The 24,768-nt window shown below is 44.2% G+C and overlaps 1 protein-coding gene across 2 annotated transcripts; it reads right to left on the reverse strand.

Moving 5' to 3' along the window:
* Positions 1 to 616: 616 nt before the first annotated feature.
* Positions 617 to 24,560, reverse strand: AFG3L2 (AFG3 like matrix AAA peptidase subunit 2). Of its 2 annotated transcripts, none has more exons than XM_081919322.1 (17): positions 24,345 to 24,560; positions 22,392 to 22,491; positions 20,911 to 20,979; positions 19,562 to 19,695; positions 13,352 to 13,504; positions 12,123 to 12,197; positions 11,140 to 11,264; positions 9,245 to 9,518; positions 8,162 to 8,299; positions 6,872 to 7,025; positions 5,467 to 5,574; positions 5,182 to 5,307; positions 4,730 to 4,840; positions 4,281 to 4,396; positions 3,479 to 3,679; positions 2,522 to 2,716; positions 617 to 1,556 (listed from the first exon to the last, which is right to left on the reverse strand). In XM_081919322.1, exons 1-17 carry the CDS (start codon positions 24,468 to 24,470, stop codon positions 1,314 to 1,316), a joined length of 2,448 nt encoding a protein of 815 aa, XP_081775448.1. In that variant the 5' UTR covers positions 24,471 to 24,560; the 3' UTR covers positions 617 to 1,313. The 2 variants fall into 2 exon arrangements, with proteins under 2 accessions (XP_081775448.1, XP_081775449.1); XM_081919323.1 differs by lacking the exon at positions 24,345 to 24,560 and adding an exon at positions 24,142 to 24,165.
* Positions 24,561 to 24,768: the final 208 nt, after the last annotated feature.

Genomic DNA, 24,768 nt, shown 5'->3' on the forward strand with positions numbered 1-24,768 from the left:
AAGGTCAGCACCAACACTTTGAATTGTGCTCGGAAATGTACTGGGAGCCAATGTCGGTCTTTAAGGACTGGTGCTATATAGTCTCAGTGGCCACTCCCAGTCACCACTAAAGATAATCTGCCTAGTTTCCCCTCTGAGGTAGATCAAATTATTTCCCAAAACCTAACTGGCACCTGTGTTTCAAGAACACAGTACTGGTTTACAAATAGGAGTGCTAGTAATATGTGCTAATAATCTTCAACTTCTACCCTCTGTTAATACAAGCATCCATGTCCTTCATGGATACAGACCTTCTCATGAACGGCTTCTGCTCCAATACTCCATTTCAGCTGAGAGCAAGACAATTTGGTGTCACTTTTTCCTGGTTTGTGGTGATGCCAGGTTCATCCTGAATACCAAATTCAATGACTAGTGTGGCAATCACATTCTGAAAAGTTATTTCCTCTAGGCCTTCCACCCAACAACAGCCATAGATGCATCATCTATACATAAATATACAATTTTACCACAGAACGCTTTTATTCATAGCCTCTCATGACTGGAGAATTTCTTCATGAAGTCCAGTGTGCCAATAATGTTTCCAAACTGTATTTACAAAATACAATACAATCATATGTTCAATACTGTACAACTGCCAGTAAAAAAAGAAACCTTTATTAAAACAGCAATAATATAATTTAGACTTTACACATTATTCCAGCCTCGGACCCAAAATTCTATTGGAAAAGCTCTTTAGCAGGCTTCAAATTTCACGATGGACACCAGCACAGCTTTGTTTTACAAATGGCAAGGCAGAAATAAATTTATAGAGTTGGGTGATAAGTAGATGTTTCTGCAGAACAGAAGAAGTATTGTCATAAATTACTTTGACTCCTGGTAAGCACCAGCAACGCATTTATTGTGTGCTAACAATTTGCATTTGACGGAGGCTACTTAAAGACAGGCAGATGATTTCCCCCCGTTATCCATGACAGTACATTAATCTAGGTCCTCTTAAATGTATCTGGTAGTGGGCAAGAGTTGCACAACTCGGATATGGATCTAAAAAGTTGATAGAAGGGGACTCAGTCCAGATCCATAAGCTGCAAGGTCTCCACATTTTTTGTGCAGATTTTTAGGAAGCAGGACCTACTAGAATCTGAATCCTCCTCTGTCAAATACAACAACAAACCCTTTCCTGGCTCCACCACTGCTGCAGGCTTGCTTCTTTCCAGTCGAGGATTCTTGAAGACTAGACTCTGACATGTTCCCTCATTTTCTTTCAGTGTGCAACACATGTACTGTGCCAGTTTATACAACACCATATTTCAACACTAAAAAGGCATGTCTCCTGTAATCTGTCTGGCAATCTGCTCATCTGTCGTCTCCTCTTTCTCCTTCTCACGATCTTTGTTCCAGTCTTTAAGGCCTTCTGGAAGTGATGTGTCTTCATCTAAGCTGCCTGTGCCTTCAACAAACTCTTCGTAAGTAGATTTTTCAGCAAATGGTCTGGGGCCAAGCATTTCAATCATATCACTTTTATCCAAAACCTCCTTTTCTAGGAGCTGTAAAGCAACCTGAAACAATATGCACACAGGTCATACAATTTGTATAGAAGGTAAAGAATGTAAACTGGCTATCTTCCACAGCATGCAAAATAATAACCAAGGATTTAACCTTTCACTGTGTATAACAGAATCAAAAGTAGCATATTACTAATAGCTACTATAACCTCCTCTACATTGTTTCTAGCATTAGTCAAACATACTCTAAAAACTAACCATTAAGAAGCTGCTGCAAGGTATTTCCATGACGTACCTACAGGATGTGATTATATCAATGCATCCTGGCTCCAAACTTCCTAAGGAATGCACACATTTTGCTTTCTCTGAGGCAGAGTTGCCCCATTCATTTTAGTGTTAGGGAAAGGGCCACGTATGCATCCTCATGTCATGAACAGGGAAATTATTATTTATTAAATTTGTATACCACCCTATACCTGCAGGTCCCTATACCCACAATACAAAAATACAAAATACATAATAAAATGAGAGCAAAAACAAACCAATAACTCCCCCCTTCCACGACACATTTAAAAGGGCATCGGATGGTCAAAGAGGAACATGGCTCTTAAAGGTGTATAACGATGATGCCAGCTGAACCTCCCTGGGGAGAGCATGCTGCAGATGGGAAGCCACTGCAGAAAAGGCCCGTTCTTGTGTTGCCACCCTCTGGACCTCTCGTGAAGAAGGCACACAAAGAAGGGCCTCAGTGGATGATCTCAGGGTCCAGGTAGGTTCATATGGAGAGCAGGCCCTTGAGGTATTGTGGTCCTGAACCAACACCTCATTATTGCTTAAGCAAGTAATAGGCAGAGCTGCTATTCTTGTGTAAATCTGATAAAGGGCAAATAAGGGCATAATATAACTTGTAGAGTCCTGCTACCCCACTAACACATATACTGTGTATAAAACAGCAATGTTTTAGTAGCATGTTGATCAAAGAACCTGGTAACCATTTCTGTAGGCAAATGAATACGCACCTTTTCCACCTCTGCCTTCTTCTCAGTTAGGAGAGACATTGTCCGTTCGTAAGCTGAATTAATAAGCACTCGCACCTCTTCATCTATCAGTCTTGCAGTTGCCTCACTATATGGTTTTTCTAATACCATGTCTCCTTGCCGAGGAAGCTCAAATGAAATTTGCCCAACTTTTTCATTCATTCCAAACTGAACAATCTGAGGATTGAATGACACACATTTTTAAGTGCCTTAGTCACGAATGCTATGAAAAATATTAAGAGTCTTTATTCTAGCTACAATACTTTAGTATTAGCAGTTGCAACTAACCAAACTCTGCACCAGAGATGAGGAATCTGTGGCCCTCCAGATGTTCTTGGACTCCAACTCCCATCAGCCTTGACCGCTGGCTATGTTGGCTGTGGCTGAAATGGAGTAAAACACCTGGAGGGTCCCAGGTTCTCCAACCCTGCTCTACATTACTGTCAGGATTTTAACCCTGAAGTAAAAACCAGCTCTTGGCAATCTAATTTATTCTTGTAATAGTCCATGTACGCTTACTGGGAAAGGTTAATGTTAGTGTTTGAGTATGGTCATTACTAATTACAAAACTGTTAGAAATCTATTGCATCAATAATCTGGCTCTTGAAGTATTCATAAAATATTAGACAACCAAGAGTAGCATCCAGGCATCAAAATGCACTACAAATTGTAAAGTATTGTATACTACAAAAATATAAATAATAACATGTACCACCAGCATACAAATTATTTCCCCCCCAGGAAGAAACAGTGCTAGACTTTAGGGGGTGGGGAGTAAACCTCCATAACAAATCATTCATATATACCAGATATCAGAAGTATTTTTGTGGCATGAGTGGTGTATAAAGCATATCGAAACAATACCAAAAAGTACAGACAATAATATTTTACAGTAATTTTTAATTCAAAAAATACAGAGTTGTTGAGAGGCGTACAAACCTGAGCATATGCACTCTGAGTAACTTTCCTTAGATCATCTTGGGCCCCTGTTGTAATTCTTCCAAAGAAGATTTGTTCTGACACACGCCCACCCAGAGTCATGCACATCCTGTCAAGCAGCTGCTCTTTGGTGTAAAGATACTGCTCTTTCGGCAAGTACTGAGCATAGCCCAGTCCTTTGCCACGAGGAATGATAGATACCTTTTGCAAGGGAAGAAAAGAAAAATACTTAACTTAAACAATCCAGCTTATTCCAGCTGGAACACCTGCAAACTTGACTGACCTGGGGAAAAGGGTTTGTCTAAACTATTCCTGTTACAGCAGATCCCAAAATGCTCCATGAATCAAGCCAAGGTCGATGGCATAGAATTATCATCAATGTGCAAGTATCACAGAGGGGGTTGGGGAGGGTATGAAGCTAACAGAACTCCTCCGCTAGGAAATTCAATAAATAATAATAATTTTACTTTTCCCAGACAGATAAGTAGGAAGCACAGAACTGTTTCCCATAGTTCAAAGCAGTGGCAACAACTGGCAATGAAGTGAGTGAAGCTGCCACACTTTCTACTGCTTCCTCAGCAGCTGCTCAGAGAGGAAGTGAGATAGCTAGTTACCATAGCTTCCTGGTTTGGATGAAATGGGAAACTGAGGTTAAGAGACTCGATTACTCGTGCTGCAAAGCAAAGGATGAAGGGTCTGTGTGTGAAGGCAAAAGGCTAGTTCATATCTAAGCTTACTAAGCCAAATTCTGATGATCCAAATGTGATCATTGTACAGCAAGCGTCTTGCTAAGTCAACATACCTTCAAAAGTGGATCAGCATGTTCCAAAAACCACCCAGCAACTGCGTGGCCAGCTTCATGATACGCTACTGTCTTTTTCTCCTCTGGTTGCAATACTTGTGTCTTCTTTTCCAAACCTTTGATTTAAAAAACCCAAAACTTTACTACTGAGGTGCAGATTTCCAAATTGGTGATAAGATAGCCCCCTAGAACCAACAGATTTGGGGTTTCCTCCATCCCCTCCTCAACTTGAGATAGTTAGGCCTCACACTCAACAGACTATTGCACATAAGGGAGAAATATTTACTGTTTGATATAATGGAGCAGCAGCTCCTTAAAATTATTCTCCCCTCCCACCATAATCAAGAAGGAAGATTATTGTTGTTATACAGTAATTAAATTAAGAGATGAACAAAAGAACTGACCCACAACACTGCAAGAAATGTAATCACAAAGAGATACCCTCTCACCTCCTATCACTCGTTCAATTGCTTGCTCAAAGTGTTTTTGGTTTATGGCATCTGAAAGATGTCGTGCAGCAATTAAGGCAGCTTCATTGCATACATTAGCTATGTCTGCACCTAGAGGAAAAGAGTGAGGAGACAATAATCAGAGCCGTTTCCAAACATAACATCCATCACTTAACACAATGAGGATAACCAGATATGCAATCAAGCACAGTAACTAAAGTTCCCGCAAAGTTGCACATTTTAGGGTGGGGAAGAGTAGTCTAGTTGTTCCTATTATTAAAAAATGGGGAATCAGAAACCCTTGCTTATCTATTACGAATCATGCAAATTCTGCAGTAGATATAGAGCTAACCTCATTCCACCTCCAATCTGTCATCACAATTTCCTCATAAAAATGAGAAAATAATACTTCTAGAAACGTACCAATTGCACAGGAGTAAAAGATCACCTACCTGAAAATCCAGGAGTAAGTGATGCAAGTTTTCGTGCTAAATTATCTCTATTCAAGCTACTATCCAACTTCAGGGGCCTAAGATGAACTTTGAAAATAGATGCTCTTCCCTTTATATCTGGCGGCCCTTGAAGAGTTTAAAGAAAAAGCAATTAACTTTACAATTGCAAACATTTCTGCTTTCTAATAGTCCCACTGACCAGCTTTAGCTAACATCTCCTCTTTGTTCTCATAGTTTTGAGTTGACATCTTTATGAGGTCAAAGTTGTCTACCAAGATAACTTACCAATGAAGATCTGTCTATCAAAACGTCCTGGCCTCATAAGTGCAGGGTCCAGGATATCTGGCCTGTTGGTGCCTGCCAAAATAACTACATTTGTTGTGGTATTAAAACCTGTGAAGAAAATAAAAACCAAAATATTAAATATTCAGTAGCAAAAATGGTTTTTCCAAAAGGCTATTGTGAATCTTAAGCATGCTATTTTGTAAATTCTGAAGTGACCAGAGTATTGGCGATTCTGCCTTCCGTCAAGGACTTAACGACTGAGCAGGTGAAGAGAACTACACCATGTTAAAGAATGAGGAAAAGATGCAAAACTATTGCATACTATGTAATATGAGTGCTTACAATTAACAGGACAAAGTACTTTCAAAATTCTGAACCACTGCTACTACAGCATACAACTTCTTCTTCTTTGGCAATCACTTGTAGCCAAGTAAGATTGTCTTCCATAAACATGGTTTTAACAATGAGTCCGTAAGTGACTGTGGAGGCCAATTCTGGATCCACACGTCCTTCCACAGTGGGGACATTGGTTTCCAGGTGGCCTTATATGGCAGGCAATAGCTTATGAAATGGGAAACAAGTCAAAGAGAAGTATCCAACTAAGTTATACTCAGAGTAGAACAAGTGAAATCAATAGGCTTAAGTTAGTCATGATATCTCCCACAGAGATTATGGGTTATGTCCCCCAACCATCTTGAGCAGATTTGAATGTGCCAAGGGGGCTGTAGTGGGGAGATGTCCCATTGTGTAAACAGAAGTCTGTTTCACTTGCACACTGGCAGAGTTGGATACAAATCTTAATGTACAATCCCATACAATTAGCAATAAGGTTACAAAACAAAAAGAACAGAAAGATGCTTTCTGTTATGTTCATTCAGTATCATGAAAAAACAACAACCCACTCTTCCTAAAAGAGATTATAAAGTCTAGGTTATATCCAATGTCAGTCATACTGGGAATAGGCTGCTGAAATTGATCAAAAAAGTTGACTCCATTTATTTCAATGGGCATAATCAGGTTGTGATTATGTAGATATTATTCTACCTTTTTCTGGTTATTAACAAAAAACACATCATTTTCATCTTCAAATATGTTGTTACTAATAAAGCCATCCAACCCAAGGGGGTGATTGGTTTGTTTTTGTTTTATTACTTGGTATGTATTTTGTGGAGGACACCAGGCTGGTGACGCTGGCTCTAACCAGCACCTGCCTACATTCCCTACTGCTTTTTAACAGCCAGTTGATTTTTGACATAGGTTTTCATCACAACGTTTGGTTGTGTCCCCATGCAGCTTGTTTCATATCAGTAGGAGCTGTTTCCAGGTAATTTGTTTAAGAATGAAGTGTTACTCTATATGGAAGTAGCAGTAGGAATAATAAAAATTTAACAAAAGAAATAGTTACCATCCATTTCTACTAGCAGCTGATTCAATGTGTTTTCTTGTTCACTTTGCCCTCCAAAGTTACCCCGTCCTCTCTTCCTTCCCACTGCATCTATTTCGTCAATGAAGAGAATGCAAGGGGCATTTTTACGAGCCAGAACAAATAAATCACGAACCTTTGCAAGAGAAAGAAGGTACTTTCAAAATCATGTATTGCCACACAGCTAGTTGTCCATCAACACTACAGAATACACCACAGAATTAGCATTCATGTCATTGAAATAGGTATACAACATTAGACTCATTTGTCCGTCTATCAGGAAATTATATTGCAGCTAACATGTTAGGTTATGAAATAAATTGAATGCTTTTACAGTCGTACCTTTGTTTTCGAACAGCTTAGTTCTCGAACGTTTTGGCTTCTGAACACCGCAAACCCAGAAGTGACTGTTCCGGTTTGTGAACTATTTTAGGAAGCCAAATGTCCAACAGGGCTTCCGATTGGCTGCAGAAGCCACACTTTGGTTTACGAACGTTTTAGAATTTGAACAGACTTCTGGAACAGATTCTGCTCGATTGCAAGGTATGACTGTAATTTGAAAGCTGTAGAAATCAAACTCTGGAAAAGTGTTTGGAACCATGGGTGGTATTCAACTACTACTTCCTGTCAGGGCAAGGATTTCTACTTGTGCAAAGGGACTGCCCCCCCTCACTGTGTGTGCCCTCCCCAAATCTGCTCCAGAAGATTGGGAAAATCCTTAGAACAAATTTGGAGGTGCATAGGGGGAGGACATTCTGTTGCACAAGCAGAAATCCCTGCGCTGACAGAATGAGACTTAGTGAACAAAGAATTCTGCCCAATGTTTTTATTTCTACATAAGTACTTGAAACAAATGCTTTATGCTGGAAGAGCCAGCAGTGTCCAAAGTACAAGAGCTAGACTTGGATGAAGGAGACCTTGGTTAAAATTGCATCTTTCCCTCAGAGCCAGGACTTCTTAAAATAGCATAAATTTCCTACACAACTCCGTAGAGAAGTGTGGAGAACCTTTGTGTACACGTATGATAAATCTAGCCTTCCTGCAACAGCCATCAAGTCAGAGGGCTACAGCTCTGAAGCAATAAGATTTCCTAGAAACTGAGTGAGATATCAGAGTTATTAATTAAAATAGCTTGCAGCCAGCTATTTAAGATGAACAGCTATCTTGATCATTACTGAAATTTAGTGAATTATCAAGCTTTTGGCCTACCAACCTTGACTGCGTCCTTTTAACAACCGACACTGCAATAATAGAGCAAGGCCAAAGACTTACTCTAGCAGGACCCACGCCGACAAACATCTCTAAGAACTCAGACCCATTGACTGTAATGAAAGGGACGTTGGCCTCTCCGGCTGTTGCTTTTGCTAGAAGAGTTTTCCCTGTGCCTGGAGGTCCTGTCAGAATAGCTCCCTGCATGGTGTGAGAAAGGGTAAATATTACTAAGAAATAAAAGCAGTGCAAATATTCACCTTAAATTTTCTTCAATGAGTCAATATATCGTATTTTTTGCTCTATAGGACGCACCTTGTTTTAGAGGGGAAGAACAAGAAAAAAAATTCTCCCCCTCTCTGCCCAGCGCCCCTTCAGCGAAGCGGCAGGAGGCATTGCGCAGAGAGGGGGAGAATTCCCCCCCCCGTTTTCCCCCTCTAAAACAAGGTGCCGTTCAAGGTGCGTTCAGTAGCTTCAGGCGGCTACCCTGGAAGCCTGGAGAGCGAGAGGGGTCGGTGCGCACTGACCCCTCTTGCTCTCCAGGCTTCAGGTTCCTTTCGACCTGCTTTTTGGGGCTGGGGGGAGGAAGCCCACTGCCACCGTTAAGAACGGACCTCTGGAACGAATTAAGTACTTAACCCGAGGTAGCACTGTATTTTGAATGGGAGTGCAAGCCGCAATATAGCTAAAGTAACCAATATTTGATCATGATCACACAAGATGGTCAATTTAATAAGTCTTCACAAGATTCACCCACTTTTTATTAAGATCCACGAGGAAATGATACTCTAACCTAATTTTTGGCCCTATGCTAATTCAGATTTAAAAAAATCAAGTTGGACAAATAGTATTTGCTTGCAGGTAAATTTGAGTAAGAAAGAACAGTGTCCTCATTTTACTGAAAGGGAAGCACAGAAAACAAAAGACTTTCATAATGTCACTAAATGAAGATTCAGAGGCTATGTGAAATGAGTTCTTATGATTCCACAAACTCTTGTGATCATATTTTTTAAATTCTGATGTTAGGTCAGAATATAGGAATAATGCAAATTGTCACTAAATTAAAAAATAAATAAATCCCCAGCTAAAAGAGCTCAATAAAGTAATGAAGTTGGTACAATAACATTTTTATTCTTGTAACTTTACCTTTGGGATCTTTGCTCCAAGATTCTCGTACTGTTTTGGGTTTTTCAGAAAGTTGACGAACTCCATTATTTCTAATTTAGCCTCCTCACAGCCAGCTACATCTTTGAACTTCACATCTATTTCATCCTTCAAGACTTTGGCTGTTGTTTCACCCACACTGAAGAGTCCTCCCATTCCCCGTCCTGTTCGGCCCATTCCAGAAGGTCCTCTTCTTAATGTGTAGAGCAGAAAGCCAACTATAAGGACCGTTGGCAACATACTCAGAAGAAAGGAACTAAAAATAAAAGTTGGGAGATATTAATTCATTGTTTCATAACAAAATATGGGGTGGGGAGGAGACACATAAGAGCAATTTCATTTGTACATTATGAACAACTTTACTCAATAAGGTGCAATTTCAGTTAAAATATGCTGGGCTACAACAAATCATGCACAGTTCATAGCACCTTTCTGATTCATAATACAAATGTGCGCTAAAGCTAATGCATTCCTAGATCAGGCTAACTTTATCTCTTGCTCTTTCTTACATTCCCCATTAGTTGGCATCCATCTATCTCAGGAGAAAATGGAGGAGTGCACTTTTGGAGATGAAGTCAAACCCTTAGGAGAGTTGCAGCGCCTGCTGTGGTTGTAGAAACCGATACAGGACATGTTTTGCTGCAGCTAGGGCAGATGAAGGCGTCCAATTGTGCTGCTGCAGATGCACCATGGCGTTTCTTCTCTCTGCCTTCCTCCCAACTGTCACTCCTCCTCTAGTCAATGCTGTGGAGGCATAGCCTGATTTCCTGTCTCCAGGCACTGCGATCATCTGCAAGGGATCCCCACATGGCAGGGTGGATGTTGCCACCCTTCGTCCCATTTGCAGACATGTATGTAACACAGAGTTGGTTTGCAAATGGGCCTGATGCCAGCTCCCAATAGAGCACATCCTTGGGGATTCTGCAATCTTCCATTCTGTGGACAGGACCAAGACTACGTAGAAGTCGCAGAGACAGGAGTCTGAACTTTGTGGGAACGTGGGCAGGACTCTGTCCTGCCATGTGATACCCCAAATCCTCCTGACACTGTATATGTGGAAGGCATTGAAGTGTCATTCCTGGCAGGTCTAAGTTGCCCACGTCTCACTACCATGAAGCAGAATCCTCAATGCGCAAGCCTGGTAGACCTTCATCTTAGTATTAGCATCACATCCTCCCATACCCTTTGGAGTGAAAAGCCATTGTTGGAGCTGCCTTGCCAATTCACTTGCCCAGCTCGGAGAGATTGCTGGCTATGGTGAAACCCAGGTAGACTTGTCTACTACTCCAAGTGTGTGATACGTGGAATGCTGATGCGTGGAATGCTGATAATGGCTCAGGATGCTCATCCCCGTCAGGCTGATGGTAAGGCCAAACTCCTTGCAGGCTTGGGCAAAACGATTGACGAGTCTCTGTAGAGCTTCCTCTGAGTGCTCTGTAAATGCTGTGTCATCTGCAAACAACATCTCTCAGGTAAGACCCATTGCACTTAAGCTTAGGTGCAGAGACGTGCCAGGCTGAACAAACTCCTGTCTCAACAAGGTAGGATGTCCACCTAAGCTTTACAAGATGATAGTGTCCTTCCACGAGAACATGCATGGCACCGTCCAATATGACAGCTCATCCTAGGACTCCTTCCCTATAAAGAGCAGTGTGAAACAGGGCTGTGTTCTCACCCCAACTTTCTTTGACATTCCATAGCTTACTGCAAATGAGAGAAAACCCTTCTTCTTCCGCCATGCATATGCCAAATAATTTGAGAGTGGTGGATGATAGGGGTTACCAACAAGCGCAAACAGAGACTGGCTTGTCAACAAGCCAATTCTAAAAGGTAATATCATATATTCCATTACAATTCCAATCATTTTAAACACTTACCCATCACTCTCTGCTGCATACACTACAGGTATCCGGCTCTCTCCTTCTATCCCCATCTCAAGCTGTGCAGTTTCCAAGTTCCGCTCAAATGTGTCCACACTTCCAATATTAAACCAAACATATTGCTGTAAAAACAAATACAATAATTCATGGTGTCTCAGTTTTAGCATTTTAAATTAATCTGAGAGAGACAAGATTACAAAGCTTATTTTAATATAAAGAAGCAGCTTAATTGAATATCCAAAAAGTTACAATACATACGTATCAAATAGAGGCAGAAATTTAATATGCTGGTTTTAGTTGCATCGTTTCTATTTGCTGAAGAAAACACATCCACTGAATGTGCATTTCTGAATGCTAGACTGGCAAAATATTTACAGTGGTACCTTGGGTTACATACGCTTCAGGTTACATATGTTTCAGGTTACAGACTCCGCTAACCCAGAAATAGTGCTTCAGGTTAAGAACTTTGCTTCAGGATGAGAACAGAAATTGTGCTCCGGCGGTGCGGTGGCAGCAGGAGGCCCCATTAGCTAAAGTGGTGCTTCAGGTTAAGAACAGTTTCAGGTTAAGAACCGACCTCTGGAACGAATTAAGTACTTAACCTCAGGTACCACTGTATAGGACTTCTGCCATGTCTCCCATTGATGACAAAAGTATTTCTATTATAGTATTATACAATACTATATAACAGGTGAAATCCCTAATAGGTATGGTGCAGAGAAACCACACTTGCACATCATGTTCTGCATCTTTAAGCAAAAAGCATGTGGAGATTCCTGCAGTATGTAGGTTGCACTAGACATCAGATTCTGCACATGCTCAACACATTTTGTCATTTACTTGCAAGGGCACAGAGTACAGCCCTGATACATCAAAATAACAAACTGTCAGATCCATATTTAATACGCTATACAGAAACGTTTACAAACATAAATGATTCAACCCCTTAATGCATTTGGTGAATTGAAAAATTGATTTACCCCATCAATTGGCGACTTCCCTGGGGTAAAAACCACTCTAACAAAGCGCTTGTTCACCACTTCTAGCTTGTCCACCTGTGAAAGCACAAAATACATTTCAGACAGTAACTTTTTCCTCCTGGGAGAAGCCAAAGATTGAACCACAGACCTTCTGCATGTAAAGCATCATCTCTGCCCCTGAGCTAGAGACCTTCCCTTATGCTGTATGAACATGACCCTGTGAGATGTGAGTGTACTGAAACTGCTGAGGACTGTTTCAGAATCAAAAACATCCAAAATCTGCTTTAAAAAGTCTGGCCCAATACATTATAAGTTCAAAATCTTTCTTCCAAAAGCAGAGGCCCCCAAATATAAAACTGATTCCTTGGCAAGGTACCAATTCTTTGACCCTACCATGAAGCACAGAAGGTTGCAGGAAGAGCCTTGCCTTCACTCGCACTCAGGGCTTGAATAAAGAAACTATGCTGATTCTGCTGTTCCTTTCCACTTTGTCAGAGCTCCCTGCAAGTGGGACAAAACATTGCTTCTCCTCTGATCCTTCTAGCAAGCATGCAGGGACACAGGGTAAGGTGGAGTGCTGTTTCATATTGCTAACCCAAGGCTTGGATAAGAACACAACAGGAAATAAGAATGTGTCAGTGGGGTCTTGACTCAGCTTGTGTCAGACACAAAGAAAACAGGAGATCAGGTTGCTGTTGCTTTTCTTATCCAAACTATGTGAGTGAGAGTTCTGCCCTCTCTTGCCTCAGTGAGCAAGCAAGTCCTGAGAAAGCAGGTTCTCAAAGTAAATAACCTGTCCATTGAAGAAAATGCAAACTTAGGATCTCTCTTTTAGCCCACTACACTCAACTTATTCTTGAACTCTCTTCAAGAGTTTTAATAGCTGCTTGTTGTGTTTTTTTAGCTTGCTATTTTTATATTTTAAATTATTTTCCTTGAGTTTTTTGAAGCAAAGGCAGGAAAAGTTTCAAATAAATAATATGCCCTTAAAAAGAGCCATGGAGCTCAAAATGTCTTAGGTCATTTTTTAACAATATGGCTAACCTCTACTTTTAGCCTTTTGTTTCTGGAATAGAAGTTCTGACCATTTTCTTCTTCTTTCTTTAATACAAATTGATCCTCAGCCTTTCCAGCTTCAATTGTAGCCCACCCTGGTTTACATTCAGTCACAATGGATAACTTATTCTGTGAAATGTACATTTCAGCTGAAGGTACTCAGTGCTACTTACCACTCCTTTGGAAAGGTAGTTGTTGGCAAAGTCCTTCCATGTGATTTCTCTCCCAGCATTCCTGAAGAAAACATAGTATGTAGCAAAAGCCCAGAAAATTGCAGTGCCCATGAAATAAAAACGGAACTCTTTGTCATCCCAGGGAAAGTCACCCTAAAGGGGAAGAGGAAGAAGGAATACTGGATTGAGATTGACTTTTGTATGTGAAAATGGTGGGTTTTCTGATCTGCTGTCACAAAAGCAGCCCTATGTAAGCACCAATTTGTAAAAGATTTTTTTTACAGAAGATTTATTCATAAAAACATGAAAAAGTGTCCGGAATTACAGTCATGCCTTCATTCCCACCTGTCAGGGAACTGCCATCGGAAAGAGAGTTGGTGCCGGGGCTCCAGCAGACTCGGAGAGATTCTGCAGCGGAGGAGGGAACCAGCAGGGGGAGAGCAGAAGCTCCGGCAGAAGGGGAGTTGGAGGAGGGAGGGCTCTGGGATACTTCTAGTGAGAATAGTGCAGAGGTAACAAGACCCCCGTTGGCAACTCCCACCCTTCGCCGGAAGCTGTCACGTAGAGAGTCACGAAGGCGCATGTCCGTGAAACAACTTTTATGTTGGAGTAAATTTCGTAGACGCCCACTGTCAGATTCTACCAGCGACTAACGGAGTCACGCCTTGGGAGGCTCCGTTAGTGCCTCGGTTTGGATGACCAGCCAAACACCAGAGGGATCAAGCTTTTACGCACAAGCAGCTCATTATCCCATCACAGCAATCTGACAGTCTTTGTAAGCTGCTTGTGCAAGCAGAGGGCATCATGAGCGAACCAGCAGGAACCGCAGGAGCTGGAGCTGGCGCAGGTCCTAGCCTGGAGGAAAGGTACAGGGCGATGGAGGTGCAGCTCGCGCTGCAAACGGCGAGGCTGGAGGAGAGGAGGGCTCAAGATGCAGATAAGGGGAAAACCACCCCACTTGCCAGAAAGGTGCCTGGATTGGTGCAGCGATTTGGGGGGGATCCCAGGAACTATCAAGCCTTTAGAACGGAGATGCAATATGCTCTCAATATACTGTTTGATGACTTCACCGATGAGAACTCTAGAGTGGCGTACGTGATTAGCCATCTAGAGGGAGGGGCGAGGGACTGGGTTCGACCCCTGATGGCAGCCAATAATGATATCTTAAAGGACACGAGGAAGTTTTTTCGCGCCATGGACTTGATGTTTTCCAGCGAGATTGAGCTGGGGGTGGTGCGGAGGCAGTTGATGGGGTGCAAACAGGGGAGCCGATCTGTACGTGAGTACTGGACTGAGTTCACTATGCTTATTCATAGACTGGGGTGGGATCTAGCAAGTGAACCAATTCAAATGTTATTTGAAGAAGGGCTCTCCCCAACTGTGAAAGATGAACTTTCCCGGGCGCCCAGGGCGGAGTCTATGGACCAGCTGACTAAATCTGCGCTGTCCATAGGAGCGCGCCTAGAAGCAAGAGCGTTGGAAAGGCGGGAAGGAAAGGGGGAACGTTGGAAGGACTTCCGCATTCCAGAGATTCCGGAGCAGTCTTTCCCGCCCGCCGAGCCGATGGAGCTGGGAACAGCGCGCGCGCGCGCAGTTTCAAACACCAGTGAAGGGCGGAAGAAGGAGGGAAAGAGCGCCAAGAGATGTTATCTCTGCCAACAGCCAGGGCACTTTGCCAGAGTTTGTCCGCAAAGGAAGGAATGGCAGGGATGGCGGGAACTGTTGGGGGAAAGGAGGAAGGCGAAATAGAGGAGCCAGTAAAAGCCAACGCCTGGTTGCCAACATCAGGGCACAGCAGCCAGGCCAGGGAGTAATGAATGTGCCCACGCCGGAACCTCCAAGACCAGCGCTTGTGATAGAGGTGTTGCTGGAACTGTCAAACGGACACCCACTAAAGATAAAAGCGCTATTGGATTCAGGCAGCTCCTGTAATTTCATGAGTAAGGAGTTTGCTGCTGAACACCAGATACAAACTCTCCCATTAAGTAAGCCTTTACAAGTAACCACGATTGATGGGAGGGAACTGTTGGGGGGAGAAGTGAGCCAACAGACTGTACCAATGATTATGAGGGTGGCAAGACACACAGAACTGATAGCGTTTAATGTAGCCACCTTGGGAGGAGCTCCCATCATTCTGGGAATGAGCTGGCTGGCACTACACGATCCGCTAGTAGGCTGGCATCAGAGGGTTGTTTCCTTTGGTTCAGCACATTGCCTAGAACACTGCAAGGAGGGAGAGGGTCAGGCAGGGGCCAGAGCCACTCTAGCAGGGATGGAAGTGACTGACAAGGGGAAGGTGCCACCACAATACGCTGATTTGATTGACGTCTTCAGTGAAAAGGAAGCTGATAAACTGCCCCCGCACAGACCCTTTGACTGTCAAATCACCTTACTCCCAGGAGCACAATTGCCAGTGGGCAAGCTGTATGCCATGTCAGACCGTGAGATGCAGGAGTTAAGGGAGTTCATTGACAAGAACCTCAAGCGAGGTTTCATCAGAGAGTCACGAGCGGTGGGGGGCAGCCCAGTGTTCTTTGTGGACAAAAAAAACACGGGCAAACCCAGGCTTGTGTGTGATTTCAGGGCCCTAAATGCTGTGTCAGAACCAGTGACTTTCCCTATGCCCAGAATTGATGACATTCTGACACGGGTGAGAAAAGGGAAGATTTTTACTAAGCTGGACCTTAGGGGGGCATATAACTTGATACGTGTGAGGAAGGGGGATGAGTGGAAAACCACTATGTTCACCCCCTTGGGGGCGTTTGAGTACCTCGTTATGCCTTTTGGATTACAAGCGGGCTCCGCCTGCTTTCAATCATTCATGAATCACGTCCTGGGGCCATTGCTTTACAAGAACTGCGTGGCATTCTTAGATGACGTCCTGGTGTACTCAGAGAATGAGGAGCAGCATGTGCGAGATGTTAGAGAAGTACTGAGCAAGCTGCGAGAAAATCGGCTGTGGGTGAAACTGGAGAAATGCCAGTTTCATAGCAGGGAGGTGGAATTCCTGGGGTACCGGTTGTCTGACAAGGGGTTGGCTATGGATCCCAGCAAGGTTCAAGCGGTACTGGAATGGAAAACACCAAAGACCAAGAAGGACGTGCAAAGGTTCCTGGGCTTCGGAAACTTCTATAGGAAGTTCATCAAGAATTTTGCCCATTTAACAGCGCCCATCACGGATTGTCTTAGCAGCAAGAAAAAATTTGCTTGGACGGAAGAAGCGCAAGGGGCATTCGAACGCTTAAAGGCAGCGTTTGCGTCGGAGGAGCAACTTTTGCACGTGGATCTACGGCAACCAATGCGAGTGGAGACGGACGCGTCAGACCGAGCGGTAGGGGCCGTGCTTCTCCAGCCGGGGAAAGATGCGTCTGAATGGAGACCGTGTGCATTCTTCTCGCGGAAGTTGAACAAATCCGAGAGGAACTACACAGTATACGACCGAGAACTGCTCGCCATTCATGAAGCATTTCGGAGATGGCGGCACTTGCTGATTGGGGCGCAGCACAAGGTTCAAGTCCGGACGGACCACAAAATCTGGAGTACTGGAGAACAGCCTGAGTGCTGAACCAGAGACAAGTGAGATGGGCCCAGGAGTTCTCCAAATTCAATTTTGAGATTCGTTACGTGCCAGGGTCCGAGAACGTAAGAGCGGACGCTCTTTCCAGAAAGCCTGAGTACTTAGAGGGGGAGGGCGCGCCGGAAGCAAGGCACGTAATCCCTGAAGACCGCTGGGTGTGTGGGGCGGCTTTGGTGGGGCAGAAAGAACTGTTAGAGGGCACGGAGAACGACGAATACGCCCAAGAGAAACTCAGAGAACTCAGGAGGACAGCGGAGAACACAGGGGGGTTTGAAGAAAAGAGTGGGGCGTTGTATTACAAAGGGGCACTGTACATACCTGATGGGGAACTGAGGGGCAGAGTACTCAAGCAGTTGCATGATAGCCCCACAGCGGGGCATTTTGGACAGCACAAAACCATGTGGTTGGTTACCAGGGATTTTTGGTGGCCCAAGGTGAGGGAGGATGTACGGGAATATGTCAGGGGTTGCGACAGGTGCCAGCGAGCGAAAGGGGAGAGGGTGGCGCCAGCGGGGCTCTTACAACCCTTACCCACACCAGAAAGGCCATGGGAGGCAGTCTCCATAGATTTTATGACGGACCTGCCAAAATCCAAGGGCAAAACGGCGGTCATGGTAGTGGTAGATCTATTAACTAAGATGTGTCATTTTATAGCCTGTTCACATGCGGTCACAGCGGAGGAAACCGCCAAGTTGCTCGTAGAGCATATTTTCCGGTTGCATGGCGCCCCCTTGAGGGTGGTCAGCGACAGAGGGAAACAGTTTACTTCCAGGTTCTGGAGGAAACTTATGAGCTTACTGCACGTGGAAATCAATTTCTCCACTGCCCGGCACCCGGAAACAAATGGGCAAGCGGAAAGGGCAAACGGGATTTTACAACAATACCTGAGGTGTTATGTAAAGGACCGAGAAAATGATTGGGTAGATAAGTTACCTCTGGCAGAATTTGCCTACAACAACGCTGAGAACGTGTCCACAGGGCTGAGTCCCTTTCTGGCAAATTATGGGTGTCATCCCAGGGCATTTCCAGGAGAAGGAGGGGAGAGGTGGAGTGTGCCGGCAGCGGAACATTTTGTTGAAGAGATGGAAGCCATCCACCGTCAGCTACAACTTAACTTAGAGAGAGCCAAGGAAGAATATAAAAAGCAAGCAGACAAAAATAGGAGGGAAGGTGAAACTATAAGGGTGGGAGACCGGGTGTGGCTATCCACCCAGGGACTACCTTTCAAGGGGGGTTGTAAGAAACTGAAACCCAAAAGATTGGGACCCTTTGAGGTCATACAGCAGGTGAACCCAGTAGCATTCAAACTCAGACTGCCCAGTCACATGAAATTGCACCCAGTATTTCACAGGTCATTACTGTCGCCGTACCGAGAGGGACGTGAATGGGGGGGGGAGCGTGAGAGAGAGGTCTCCCGAACGCCCGTGATAGAAGAGAGAGAACGCAACATGAACGTGGCAGGAATCATTGATTCCAGGTGGAAGGGGGATCAGGTGGAATATCTGGTAGAATGGGAGGGGGAAGTAGAGTCGGAAAACACTTGGGTACCCGCTGAGGTAGTCAATGACGAGGTTTTAATAGAAACATTTCATAGGCGTTTCCCAAAGAAACCGCAACCCGTGGCACGATTTAGAAGGGAACACTTTGGGACCACAGATGAGGAAGGAGAGTTTGGAGGGTTCCCAGAGTCAGGGGTGGGTGAGGAAGCCGACTCCGACGAAGAAGAGGAAGACGGGGAGAGAGACGGTACGCCATGGTTAGAAGTGTTTGAATCCTCGGACGACGAGGAGAGTTCCTTTAGGGGCTTTCCGCCTTCACCGCCAGTGGGAGAGGACGCGGGGGGTGAAGGGGGCCCTGAGGGGGAGGTGGATGTCAGGGAACTGCCATCGGAAAGAGAGTTGGTGCCGGGGCTCCAGCAGACTCGGAGAGATTCTGCAGCGGAGGAGGGAACCAGCAGGGGGAGAGCAGAAGCTCCGGCAGAAGGGGAGTCGGAGGAGGGAGGGCTCTGGGATACTTCTAGTGAGAATAGTGCAGAGGTAACAAGACCCCCGTTGGCAACTCCCACCCTTCGCCGGAAGCTGTCACGTAGAGAGTCACGAAGGCGCATGTCCGTGAAACAACTTTTATGTTGGAGTAAATTTCGTAGACGCCCACTGTCAGATTCTACCAGCGACTAACGGAGTCACGCCTTGGGAGGCTCCGTTAGTGCCTCGGTTTGGATGACCAGCCAAACACCAGAGGGATCAAGCTTTTACGCACAAGCAGCTCATTATCCCATCACACCACCTACAAACCCTTTTCTACTAACTTGGTGGAGAGGCAGATTCACATATGAAATGTGCTGAGCTTTTCTGAGGTGAATGGGAATGCTTCCTTGGCAAAAGCTCACAAAATCTACTGCACTGCATACTGCGCCTTGAGTCAGGGCCACTATAAATCTTAGATTCATATAATCTTTCAGAGAAATTTAAGAAACACGTAAGTAACTGAGTTTAAAAAACCATAAGTCAACAGCATCCCCATGGTGAAAATAATCTGAATAACATTTAGAGAAGTAATATTATTTTACAGAACTGCAAAACACAATAAAGCAGGTTGATAAAAGCAGTGTCACAAAAAATATGAATTGGGACCTTTTGCATTCTGGACCACCAGTTAGTATCTTCTTTCTTGCCACCTTTTTTCCCTCCTCCTCCACTGCTTCCTCCTCCTCCTCCTCCTCCACTGTTGGTTCTGGAAGGGCGCTGGGAGTTGGCTTGCTTTACATCTACAAAAAAAGTTCACACGCATGTTTCTACAAAAAATAGAAAGCAAGCAAGCCTATGTCCCTGTAGTTATTTGTTTTGTTACTTCTGTAATCTTTACACAACTCTGATTCTAGATTAACAGCTAGATTAGATGTTATAACACACACACACGGCTGTCTACAAAAATAGAGTTCACTCATCTAATCCCAACCCTTACTCTGTACCATGGAACAGATCTTACTTTATGCTGCGACAGCAAAACGTTCTGCGCCTCCCCACCCTGTATCACTGACTGCTGATGGCATGGTGCAGGGAACACAGAACATCATGATGTCACAGCATAGCAAAGCTCTACCAGAAAGCATCAAGGGGTTGGGTGGGCCTAAATGTGTGGCGGCTGTTTACAACAGAAGTCACATATTTAATGTGCAATTTGTTTTTAACACTCAGAATCTGGACTAAGTTACAGAGATGTTACAAAGACTACTTATATCATGTAAACGATGTCCTTTGAGGATTCAGTAAAGGCAGTATATAAAGATTATTATGATGCATCACGCCAGGCCATGTGTTTAGGTGGGGAACAGTAATGATTATGTAAGAACTCACAACACAGTGAGAGCCTATTAGGGAGAAAACCTGGTGTAAACTGGTTATTGTTGGGATGTCTCAAACAACGTATCATGGTACATCCAGATAATGCTTTTTGATTAGATAGAATCCAGTTTTTAGTGGAACGATAGTGCAAGCTCAGTTTTCCCAACCCATTTCCAGCTTCCAGCTCCCTTCTTTATTATGTTTAAATACAGTACCCATGTCACTGTAGCTTTGGCCCTCTTTCTTAACTGATACAAAGTACTCAATTCTTTAACAAACATTAAAAGGCACACAAACCAGGGATATAAACAGGCCCAGTTAACGTAGACTGTTAATCAAAATGCTCAAGGAAAAAATAACACCACCACAAACATCTAACAGAGAATTCAGAAATTGAATATGGTGATGCTGGAGCAGAAACATATCAATTCTACAATGTGAAGACCTGGCACATAAAATGTGACAACAGAAGTCACAAGACAGAAGTAAACTGTAGGAAATAGTGACCACTTTCATGGCCATTGTCAAAACTAGGACACAGCAACATGGGGCTTGTATATAAGAGCAGTCAAAATTAATAATAACCAAAGTGACATTTATTCTACATATGAGCCTCAAGTGAAAAAGCAGACTGGTACCTTTAGCTTCTCCTTCTGAGCCCTTTGTTTCATTAGGTTTCTTTTCATCAGGGAAATATTTTTCAAAACCTAATAAGGAAGAAAGCAGCAATAAAAATTAAGTATATTATATTATGCTTGAGGCAGTGAAGTCTCATCAAAAATAGCCTCACCATGTGTTTCAGGGAACAGGAAAAGAGGTGAATATGTGAGTTTCACATATCTGATAAAGCTAAACAGGAGGGCGGGTGGGTGGGAAAAGGAGGAGATAAAAGCATGTGTGTCATTTAAAAATATTTCTGATAAAGAATAGTAACTGCCAAGTGCCTATCAAAAGTGCCTACCCTCTAGTTTCTAGAAGAACTACACTGCTGAAACAAGAAAAAGGTAGGAAGGTGGAAAACTGGAAGCAGACTTTTTTGTGGAGAGAAAGGAGGACTATTCTGAGAGCTCAGCCAGCCCTTGGACTGAAACGGGTGAGTCACAGAACATATGTAGCTTGAGATAGGGACAAAGAAAGAATAATATTCCTGTCCAGCTTCAGGCCTGGGTTTAGCTTGAAAAACACCTTGACTGGCCTTGGTGGTTGACTTAGACTGGGGATGGAACTGAGCACAATCCTACTGGCTGTCCTGGATCTCTTAATGGCTTTCAGCACCATCAATCAACACTATCCTTCTGAGCTACTTGACTGGGTTGGACTTGGAAGGCAGAGTGTTCTGCTGGCTCTGGTGCCTCCTGGATAGTTGATTCCAGATGGTTGTGATGAGGGGACCTTCTGTTTTACCCCTTGAGTTTTGGCTTTGTTTTGTGTTCTGTCTCCCCTGCTTTTCAACATCTGCATGAAACTTCTGGGAGAAGTCATTCAAAGGTTTCAGCTGCCATATTCAGATGACTTTAGCTCTACCCCTTGTTTCCATCTACTTATCTCAGGGAGGCTGAACTAAATGGTTACTTATCTCAGGGAGGCTGAACTAAATGGTTTGTGATTAGGTTACTTGAAAGACTGTCTACGTATGTATCAATCTGTCAGGAACCCATACTCATGTACCCACCAGTGTGATAATTTAGGTTGGTGGGCGTGAAGGAAAGGCCCTTCTCAGTGATGGTCCAAGATTGTGCAACAATACGAGAGGGGAGTTTTGTGGGAGATTGCTCTCTGACTGCACATTATGCTGGAAAGACAGCAGGACAGCTGTGCTTAACTTCTAAAGAGTAAAATGCTAGGGCTCAGGTCACATCTTTCATTCTGAGTGAGGAAGCAATGCAATTAAGGTGTAATTGTTCTGCAGCAAGGCAATTGGTCTCTGCACATTCTCAGAACTATGCTCCTTCAAACATTCTAGTGCAACTCTGGTATTGGAAAAAAACCATGTTTATTTCTATGCTGCTTCCCATAAAATTGTGCCTAAGCAGTTTTAAACACATAAGATGAATAAGCGTAGTAGTCAATAATATAGTAATAAGCTACACAATATTATTATTTTACAGCAAAAAATTACCTTTTGGAGGTTGGGAGCAGAGCTTCCTGTAAACAGCAATTACACTTGCAAGGACATTGCTTCTGTTTGTAGGAACTTGTGTGGCCACATGGTCATGAAGCTGAAAAAATGAGAATTGTCACTAAAAAACCAAGACAGATCCTCAGCATCTTTTCAGCACAATCCTATGCATGCTTAATTGCAAATAAATCCCAGAGATTTCAATGGGGCTTACTTTCTAGTAAGCATGCACACAATTGCTGCCTTAGGTTGCAAAGCAAACCCTAGCTGGAGAGCAGTGGGACCACCAAGGTATCCATAGCACAGTTGCTCATGCTAGCCCAGAAAGGGGAGATGGCAGGCAAACAGCTGCCCAAGCCTGGAGCTGTGCCAGAGATCAGGCCCATAATGGGACTAATATTGTTATGTGACTGCTGCAGGACCAGCTTGGGATCCACTGGATCCCAGGCTGACTCAGACCTTCCCTGCCCCCAGAACACACGGTTTCAGGGCTATCTGTGTGCATGTTTGTGCCAGTGGATACAAACTGACATGGGTACAGGGCTGGCAGGACTGGACACAGCACCATCTCTGCCCAATATAAACACCCTTTCTGGAAAAGGGTGTTTGAATTGCAGCCTTAGACTGCAGTTGTATACATTCATACATGCGAGTAGGTTCCACTTGAAGGCCTGTTTTTGCAATATGAAATAATGGTTATTCATTTAAAAGCAGCCACTCTCCCAGTTTCACAAATATCCTGGCACATTTTTTTACATCATCGGAGGTTCTCCTGCAGCACCCCTGATGTAAAAGATGTCCTTTGGTTTCATTTCTCAATGGGTACTCTGGATAGGTACATCTAGAATGTTGCCTGGGGATGAAATATCACAAAATAACAGGGTAAGGGGGATAAGCAAAGAGAGTGAAAGTTTTCTCCACAGTGTGAGTAAAAGCAGTTTACTCCATCATTCATCCTCTTACTTTTCCAAATGAGATGCTGAAGTAAGTTTACAAAGAACAGATAAAAGCAACTCTCAACTCACCTGAGCTAGAAACTAGCTCACATATCACTTCTGTTATAAATTTAGCAGGTGACGTTAAATAAACCACTGTCTCTCAAACTCACACTTTGCCCTCAACAGGGGGATAATGATGATATGCTTTACAGGGTTGCTGAAAGATAATACAGTGGTACCTCGGGTTAAGTACTTAATTCGTTCTGGAGGTCCATTCTTAATGTGAAACTGTTCTTAACCTGAAGCACCACTTTAGCTAATGGGGCCTCCCACTGCTGGCGCGCCGCCGGAACATGATTTCTGTTCTCATCCTGAAGCAAAGTTCTTAACCTGAAGCACTATTTCTGGGTTAGCAGAGATTGTAATCTGAAGCGTATGTAACCTGAGGCGTATGTAACCCGAGGTATCACTGTAATTATAAAATTACAAGAGAGGGTACAGGAAGTTCTTTGAACACTCAAAAGCACTATACAAATCCTTTTGCATACAAGAAGCGCAGTTCAGTGGTAGAACCCATTTTCTTCATCTGCAAAAAGTTCCAGATTCACTCTCTGACATCTCCAGGCAAGACCGGTCAAAATTTGCTTTTTTAAAAAATATTTCTCAAAACCGTCAAGAACCTCTGTCAGTCAGTCAGTCAGCGAAGCCCATTGTGATCTTGTAGTGACTCGGTAAAAAGCAAAACCCGCATATGCCTATACCGAGTATCCTTGATTCAGGCTAGCAAAGGTGAGATGCTAAGCATTTCTCACCGTCACCATTACGGTGCTGAAACAGCCACGACACAAGCCGGTTCTCTCTTTTAACCTTCGGGGGGATACGAAACGTCAGCTGCCAAGTGACTCCACGGGGACGGGACCCCCTCGTGGCGGCGGCGGCGGTTCCGGTCCACCTCCGGCAGGCGCTGCCCCATTCCCCTTGCGCCCTGCCCTTGCCTGACACGCACGTGACTCACCAATCTCAGGTAGCGCGAAGGCGCGGCGGGGCCTCGGCCCCAAAGCAGCCGCTGGGCGGCCCCGGGGATCCCGCCGGGGGAACGCCGGCAGCAGCCCCGCGACAGCCACAGGCAGCGGTGAGCCATAGTCGCCGAAACAGGTCCGGCGGCCCCAAAGCACCGCTCTCTTCACTCACTCAGTTACACAAACAGGCGAGCGGGTGGTTGGGGGACCTTGGCCACGCCTCCGGCGCCGCGCGTGACGCCATCACGGCGCCCCATGACCCCTCCTGCGCGTGCGCGCAGCCTTCACCATGCTCCGCCTTTTTTGTAAGCCCCGCCTCTTTTTGGAGGCGTTGCGCTTGTTGCTCTCCGCCAGCCTGGTGCAAGAACGAGACGATCCTATTGAAGACTTGCATGCTACCTAAAAGACGACTCCTGCTTG

Source organism: Podarcis melisellensis (genome assembly GCF_964234715.1).
Source record: "Podarcis melisellensis genome assembly, chromosome: 7".
In the NCBI taxonomy this organism is placed as follows: domain Eukaryota; kingdom Metazoa; phylum Chordata; class Lepidosauria; order Squamata; family Lacertidae; genus Podarcis; species Podarcis melisellensis.